This window comes from Hemiscyllium ocellatum, chromosome 1 (genome assembly GCF_020745735.1).
Source record: "Hemiscyllium ocellatum isolate sHemOce1 chromosome 1, sHemOce1.pat.X.cur, whole genome shotgun sequence".
Lineage (NCBI taxonomy): Eukaryota > Metazoa > Chordata > Chondrichthyes > Orectolobiformes > Hemiscylliidae > Hemiscyllium > Hemiscyllium ocellatum.
Genome location: NC_083401.1, coordinates 35,528,035 through 35,536,973, shown reverse-complemented (window position 1 = coordinate 35,536,973; position 8,939 = coordinate 35,528,035). Strand labels below are relative to the sequence as shown.

Genomic DNA, 8,939 nt, shown 5'->3' with positions numbered 1-8,939 from the left:
AATGGACAGTGCTGGTTGGATCAGAATGGTATTTGATTTTTAAAACAATGTTATTTGGTTAGATCTTAGTGTCTGTACACAAGAGAGTTTAAAATACAAGATTTTTTTTATTGCTCATCTTTCCGTATTGCTGTGTTATTTTGATGCAACATATATGCTCTTGGTACTTGCCAGAGCCCAGCTTTTTTTTTTCCATTTACTATCAAACCCATTTACTTGCAGACTATCAAAGCTTTTGTCTGAATTGTAAGCAGGAAGCTTGTGGCTGGGACAACCTGTGTCTTTCTATCTGACTATATTAAAGTCATTAGTCAAACAGGATGCTGTTCAGAGAAATTGAAGCTACAGCTTGAAACAGAAGGAGCAACATTTTTCAGTGAGCATATAAGTTTCTAAACCTGCCAGATATGGACGTAACCAGTGCCAGTCTTTGCAAAAGACTCTTGTTCATTATTCAACATATTCTCCTTTTGCCTCTTTTAACTACTGCAGGTAAGAAGGTTTTGATCTTTTAAAAGTTTTAAAACATATATGTCTTTTCTCATTAAGAAAAGAAAATGATACTTTAAAGAATTGACATCAGTTAGTAGGGGTGTGTTTTGCCTTGCCAATGGCTCTGAGTTCAACCCAACTGATATAATGTGTCTGGATATCCTAGTTAAATCTGGAGGTTGATGTACAACTGGCTGAAGGACAAATACAACAGGTGGCAGTTGGGTTAGTATTGTAGAGGCTGAAGAAATGTGTATAAAAGATTGCCCTATTGGTGATGGCCTACCTTATATTATGATATAACAAGTGGTGGAATTTGATTTCAAAAATAATTTGGAAATAAGAGTTTAATGATAAACCACCAATCAGGAATGGACCCGGACCATAGAACAGGCCGTCACCATAGGACAGAACAGGACCACGCACCGCAAAAAAACGACCCTAATAGAAAAATAGAAAAATAGAAACCTGGGTTAGAAACCTCTCCCACAGACAGTTCACAGACATGGAAAGAACAATACTGGCCAAAGGATTCAACTACAACCACAGGGACGCCAACACAGCAGACTTCCTAGCAGCACTAGGAACAATGGACTGACAGAAGAGACACAACAAACAGTGAAACAAAGTATCGTACCTCTGATAACAAGGAAAAGACAACACAACCTCAACACCAAGGAGAGGGAAGCACTAAAATCACTAAGAAACGATAAGAACATAATCATACTACCAGCAGACAAAGGCAGAATAATGGTGATCCTCGACAAAGCAGAGTACATCCAAAAAGCGCAACAACTACTTGCAGATACCAACACCTACCAAAAGAGAGAGTTTGACCCCACCCCACAGCTCACCAATAGGAAAAACAACACACTGAGGAATCTGCAAAAAAACGGACAGATAACCAGGTCTGACCTACAAAGAATGAAGCCTGAAAGCAACAACACCCCCAGATTCTATGGACTACCTAAAGTGCACAAACCAGACATCCCACTCAGACCCATAGTATCACTACCAGGGACACCATCACACAAACTGGCTAAAGAACTACAGCAGAAACTGAAACACCTGATCAGCGGATCCAGATACTCTAAACAATCGACACAGGTATTCTTGGGCATCATCAGAAATATACACATAGACAAGGAAGAAACCATGAGGTAAAAACAATGACTGCAGATGCTGGAAACCAGATTCTGGATTAGTGGTGCTGGAAGAGCACAGCAGTTCAGGCAGCATCTAAAGTGCAGCGAAATCGACGTTTTGGGCATGGTCTCATTCGATGTAACGGCACTGTTCACCTCTATCGACAAATCACCAGAGAAACAATAGCCAACCTGCTGGACATACAGAACAGACAACAGGACGCTGAACTTATCAACAAAGACGGCATACTCAAACTACTGGACCTGTGCCTCACAACACACTTCACATTCAACAACCAAATATATGAACAAATCAACGGCACATCCATGGGCTCACCCATCTCTGGACTCATAGCAGAAGCGATAATGCAAAGATTAGAACAAACAGTCTTACCGCAAATACAACCCAAACTCTGGGTCAAATGTGTGGATGACACCTTTGTAATCATTAAAAACACAGAAATAGAGAACACACACCGGATCATCAATGCCACACTCACAGGAATCTGATTCACGAGAGAGGAAGAAAAGGATAACCAACTCCCATTCCTAGATGTGATGGTACAGAGAACACCGAACAGAGAATTCACCACAAAGGTATACAGGAAAGCCACACACAGACCAAGTCCTGAACTACAAAAGCAACCACTCCAACACACACAAAATAAGTTGCATCAAGACACTATTCAAAAGGGCCACAACACTCTGCAGTACACCAGAACTGCAAAAAGGGGAAGAAGAACACCTATACAATGTATTCGCCAAAAACAGATACCCGTGCAATTTCATCAACAGATGCCTTAGGGAAAGACAATGGAACGAGGACATGCCGCAACCCAAAGGACTAGCCACACTACCATACATCAAGAGCACTTCCCAACTGACAGCCAGACTACTGCGATCACTAGGACTCATAACAACGCACAAACCAACAGCCACTCTCAGACAACAACTCACCAGGACGAAGGACCCGATACCCAGCATGAGCAAAACCAACGTAGTGTGCAAAATCCTATGCAAGGACTGCACAAAACACTACATAGGACAAACAGGAAGATAGCTAACGGTCCGCATCCATGAACACCAACTAGCCACGAAACAACACGACCAGCTATCTTTAGTAGCCACGCACGCAGATGACAAGCAACATGAATTCGACTGGGACAACACTACTATTATAGGCCAAGCCAAACAGAGAACAGCCAGGGAATTCCTAGAGGCATGGCACTCATCCACAGATTCAATCAATAAGCACATTGACCTGGACCCAATATACCGGCCACTGCAGCGGACAGCTGGAACTGACAACCGGTAGTGGCAGATTCAAACCACTATAAATGCCGGAGGAAGGATCACAGAAGCGCTTCACAGAAAGCTCCCAAGCACTGAGGATGTTACCTAGACAGGGGATGAAACATCTGAAACACAAATTCCCAGCTTGGTGAACAGAACCACAACAACAAGCACCCGAAGTACAAATCTTCTCACAAACTTTGAATAAACCATGAAAACTATTGTCAGAAAATACCATGTGGTTCACTATGTCCTTCAGAGAAGGAAATCTGCCATCCTTACCCAGGCTGGCTACATATGACTCCAGACCCACAGCAATGTGATTGACTCTTAACTGTTGGCCTAGCCAGACACACATACATCCCATGAATGAATAAAAAAAAGCTGCTCTTTCTGATTTCCATTTAAATATAAGCAAATTATACATATAGAAAAATAATTTAATCAGATGAAGCAACAAGGAAACTGAGAATCTTGATAAAATTTGTAAGTGAGGAGGGAGAACTAAACTCATTACAAGTTTATGGATAAAATGGGAAAGCATCTTTGATGTCACTGGACAGATGAAGGAAGATGGAGGAAATCTAAGAGCCATAGTAGAATCGATACTTACAATATTCAGCCATTGTGGAGCAAAATCCAACAATGCAAATAAAATACTGAGCTAGATTATAGCTTTAATTAGAGTGTGAATTTGAGACAGTAATGGTACAATTAAAACACAGAAAATGCTGAAGAAACCCAATAGGTCTGGCAACATCTGCAGAGAATGAAACAGAGTTAACATTTTGAGTTGGATATGTCCAGGAGGTGTGTACAATGGATTGTCCTCGAAACAGTTCTGAAGAAGAGTCATGTCAGCCTGAAAACATTAACTCTGTTTCTCTCTCCACATATTCTGCCAAATCTGCAAGTTTCTCCAGTACTTTCTGCAGTTGGTTCAGATTTCCAGCACATACAGTATTTTGCTTTTATTTGACTGTTCATAGTCATAGAATGTTAGACATGTACAGCACGGAAACAGATTCTTTGGTCCAACTCGTCCATGTTGACCAAATATCCTAAATTAATCTAGTCCCATTTGCCAGCAATTGGTCCATGTCCCTCTCATTGTACCAGCCTCCAGCACTTCTCTGGCAGCTCAGTCCATATATGCACCACCCGCCGTGTGAAAAAGTTGCCCTTTAGGTCCCTTTTAAATCTTTCCCCTCTCACCTTAAGCCAATGCCTTAGAGGGTTAATCTGGTCCCGTTAAATAGGGCAGGAAAGGGATAAGAGGCTAATCTTTAGTGTTAGAATGCTAAGCTATGAGGGAAAACCTGTACTCTTCATCCTTAAAAGGGTGATAATGAAACAAGACCTTTCAGAGGATAAGTTATTAACTGAATCTTAAAATGCTAGATCACAGAACCTTAGAATTGCTACAATACAGTAAGAGGTTATTCAGCCCATTGTGTTTGCCATACTCTAAGAACAAGCAATTCACTTTCTGTCATTCTCTTGCCTTCTCCCCATAACCCTGTACTCTCTGTATCTTTTTTACAGTTCATGTCACAGTCTGGGCGACCCCACTGCACACACACACACACACACACAGACACACACATGCAGACCCTCTCTCATCAACAAACTCTCTCATACGCACACACATGCACCCACCGCATTCACCCACCGCATTCACTGCCATGCACACACATCCTCACAGGTGTACATCCTGGCAACACCCATACACATACTTAACCAAGCTTACATACACATACGCACACTCTTTCACATGCACTTACACCCACACGGCCACACTCACATACACACCCTGACTCTGCTTCTCCTGCACGCCACACACATAAGTTTATGAGGTGAATTTTATTTGCAGAATTACATTTTATTTTGCTCAAAAACTGCATAAATTAATGTAAGATTCTGTAAGCTCCACTTTAGAAATAGTATTTACTCAACATTGGTGCAGACTTTACCTTCACACATTTAATGCATTGTCTGAGCTGAGATGACACCTATTATTAGATCAGCTGACCCTACCTTGAGAATGTAATTCTGGGATTTATATATTAAAAAATCTAAACCACTATCCCATTCTAAAAGATGAAAGACTTAATCTAAATTTATTAAGATCCTGGCATTGTGATTTTTAACTAAAGTTGTTTAATATATCATTACAACTCCATGACACTATAACCCTTTTGCTATAAATTCTGTGTCATATGGTCATGTTCCACACTCACCTGATGAAGGAGCAGCGCTCCAAAAGCTAGTGCTTCCAAATAAACCAGATGGACTATAACCTGGTGTTGTGTGAAGTTTTAATCTTTTAAATGCTTTGACTCCTTTCCTTTGTCTCCACAATACTCTCAAGCAGTGCACACCAGACTTTAACAGTCATTGTGTGAAAAAGATTTTTATCTCATCACTTTTGCCTCTTTTACCAATTACTTTAAATTTGTGCTCTGTCATTCTCAATCCTTTTGTGAGCAGGACCGATTTTTCCCTACCCACCCTGTCCAGATACTGCGTGATTTTAAATACCTCTGTTATATCTTTTCTCAGCCTTCTTTTCTCCAAGAAAAACAATCCTACTGTCTCCATTCTATCTCCAAAACTTAAGTTCCTCAATCCTGAAACTATTCTTGCAAATCATAGTTGCAATTTCTCCAACACCTTCAAAATCTTTCAAAAGCATTATGACCAGAATAGGATTCAATATTGCAGCTGAGGCCAAACATAGAAGTTCAACATAACATCCTGGGTCTTGTAGTTTATGCCCCGAATAAAGCTGAGGATGCTGTATATTTTATTAACTGTGCAATTAACATGTCCTTCCACTTTTAATGACTTGTGCATATATACACCCAAGTCCCAAATAGTCCTCTACACCTTTTTCAAAATTGTAACCTTAATTTTCTATTTTTGTTCCATGTTTCCTACCAACTTCAATTTTTTTTTCCATGTTGAACTTCATCTGCCACTTGTCTGCCCAATCCACCAACTTGTATATGCCCTTTTGAAATTCTATTCTCCTGACAGTTCACTGTCTTTCTAAGTTTTGTGTCATCCCCAAACTTTTGAATTGTATTCTAGAGATCAATATCCAACTTGTTTACATATTTTAAGAAAAACAAGAGTCCAAGCCTGTGGGCCACTAAAACATAGAAATGAGTTAGGAGCAGGAGTAAGTCATTTTGCATCTCAAGCCTGCCCTCCCATTTAATAATGTAATCTGATTAGAATCTTCACATTCTCACCTATCCCTACAGCATTTCACCCTTTGCTTACCAAGAATCCACTCACTTCTGCTGTCAAAAGTATTTGAAGACTCTGCTGTCACAACATTTTCAGGAAAGAATCACTTGCCTCTGAAAGAATTTCTTTTTGCTATCTTTGTAATAAGTATGTGATCCATAATTCTAGATTGTGCCGCTGAAGTTCATTGGTAATTGGTAATTCTCTCACCGATTTTATTTGTTTCAGTTGTCATGTCTTATTCTTCAAGCCTGACACGTGTAATCTCTCCTCATAACACAAGCAGTCCATTCTGGATATTAGTCTAGTAAACCTTCTCTAAACGGCTTCCAAAACATTATATCCTTCCTTAAAGAAGGAGACCAATATTGTACAAAGTATTTGAGAAATGATCTCCTCAGTGCTCTGTACAACAATAACATAGGAGAAATTGAGGACTGCAGATGCTGGAGATCAAAGCTGAAAATGTGTTGCTGGAAAAGTGCAGCAGGTCAGGCAGCATCCAAGGACCAGGAGAATCGACATTTCAGGCATGAGTCTTCTTCAGGAAGAAGAGCTGAAGAAGAGGAAGGGTTCATGCCCGAAACGTCGATTCTCTTGCTCCTTGGATGCTGCCTGACCTGCTGCGCTTTTCCAGCAACATATTTTCAGCATAACAATAACATAGCCTCATACTTTTGTATTCAGTTCCTAATAAATGATCATTTTCTATTAGGTTCTCTCATTAGTTGTTTAGCCTTTTGTGATTCACATACTAGACCCTCTGCACCTTAGAGCTCTGCAATATCTCACCAGTTTATTAATATACATTATTTCTATGATTTGTTCCAAAATAAACAATTTAACCTTTCCTAAATTTGTTCACTCATCCCTTTGTAGCTTCCTTATTTCCTCTTCACAACTTACTTTTCTACCTAAATTTTTGTCTAACAGCAGATCGAGAAACAATATATGCAGTCCCTTCATCCAATCATTTATATAAGTTGTAAAAGGTTGAGACTCATACTGATCTTTGTGGCCTACTTGTTATAGCTTACCAACCAGCAAAAAGACCTATTTCTGCTTTCACTCCTTTTTGTCAGTACAAAAGGCATCCACTGCTCTCTGTTTTCTCTCACTCAGCCAATTTTATTCGTGTCCCTTTTATTCCATGAGCTATAACTTTGCTCACAAGTCTGTTGCATGGCTCTAGATGATCATTCCTGATGAGGAGCTTATGCTCAAAACATCGACTCTCCTGCTCCTCAGATGCTGCCTGACTGGCAGTGCTTTTCCAGCACCACACTTCTTGAAACTATATCAAATACCTTTGGAAGTCCACATATAAAATTATGAGGGACATAGATAAGGTGAAGAGCAAAGGTCTATTCCCTAAGGTGAGGGAGTTCAAAATTAGGAGACATATTTTTTAGTTGAGAGGAGAAGGATTTAAAAAGGACTTGAGGGGCAACTTTTGACACAGAGGGTGGTTAGTGTGTGGAATGAACTGCCAGAGGAAGTGGTGGATGCAGGTACAGTTACAACATTTAAAGGACATTTGGATAAGTACATGAATAGGAAAAATTTGGAGAGATGTGGGTCAAGCGCAAGCAGGTGGGGCGACAAGATGTTAACTAGTTGGACCAAAGTGTCTGTTTGCACACACCTATTGGTCCCTAATTGGCCCTATATTTATTTTTAATCCACTTAGTATTTCTATGTCTATACAGGATTTTGGAATTCCCTTTTCGTGTTTGCTGCCTAAACGAGATCTAATGATTCACCATATTGAAAGGAGCAGGACAGGTTGAACATGCCGTTAAAAAGGCATACCTATTCCCGAAACACAAAGCACAGAAGCAATTAAATCTTGACAAGTCTGGCTGCCAGTCTCTTTTCATATGCCATTTTTCCTTCTCCTATTTGTATTTTCACTTCTCCTTTGAACTGTCTACATTCAGCTAGGTCTCAAATTTATTTTCTATCTGACATCTTTCATAAGCACACTTCTTCTGTTTTACAATTTATTCCTCCTCTGTCTTCAAGAAGCTCTGACTTTGTCTGCCCCACCTTTTCCTGAAAATTCTCACAATAAATTGAATTAAGATATTCTCATTATACATTTTTATTGAACATAATTTCAGGTTCGCTTACCATTTTAGATGTAGTAAAAAAAATAGGAAAAAGCAAAAACTCTGGAAATAATCAAGAGATAGTTATGAACTGAGACTGGAATACAACAAGCATTTTATTAACTGGTATCTGTGGAACCTTGAGTGTGCCGATTGATCAAATATTCTGGATAATCAGGAGGTACATATAACCGCAGTAAATCCTGGCCAAGTGAAGCTTTGAGACATCAACATCCCTCAAAAACTCTATGTGCAAACATCAACACACGTCTTAAAATCAATGTAAAAACATAAGAAAGTAATAGAAACGCAATGCAAGGGGTGTACACATCACTGTTATACTCCACTAACAGCATGCACACTCACATATCGCGGTAGATCGTGGTATTTGAAGTATATAATTTTTGCCAATTTCTCAAGAATAATGTTTAATCAAGTTGATAAGGTGCCAGTTAAAACAAAGTTTGCCATACTAGCTTTCTGTGGTAAAATGCATGACAGTCCAAATAGCCTTCATTTTTGTCTTTATTTTTATACTAATTGTGAAAAAGAAATAACATAAAAGTTGAACAAAGAGAGATGCATAGATTGGTTAAAATGTGATCACTTTCCTTCATATTTTAGACATACAAAAGACAAGGTA

The 8,939-nt window shown here is 39.4% G+C and overlaps 1 protein-coding gene across 1 annotated transcript in view; it reads left to right on the top strand.

Annotated features, from left to right (window-relative positions):
- The first annotated feature begins 407 nt into the window (after positions 1 to 407).
- Positions 408 to 8,939, top strand: part of LOC132805451 (uncharacterized) — a 60,854-nt gene continuing 52,322 nt past the window's right edge. The window contains exon 1 of the mRNA XM_060822543.1: positions 408 to 492. Coding sequence (XP_060678526.1) covers positions 408 to 492 — 85 coding nt within the window. The remainder of the gene's footprint in view (positions 493 to 8,939) is intronic.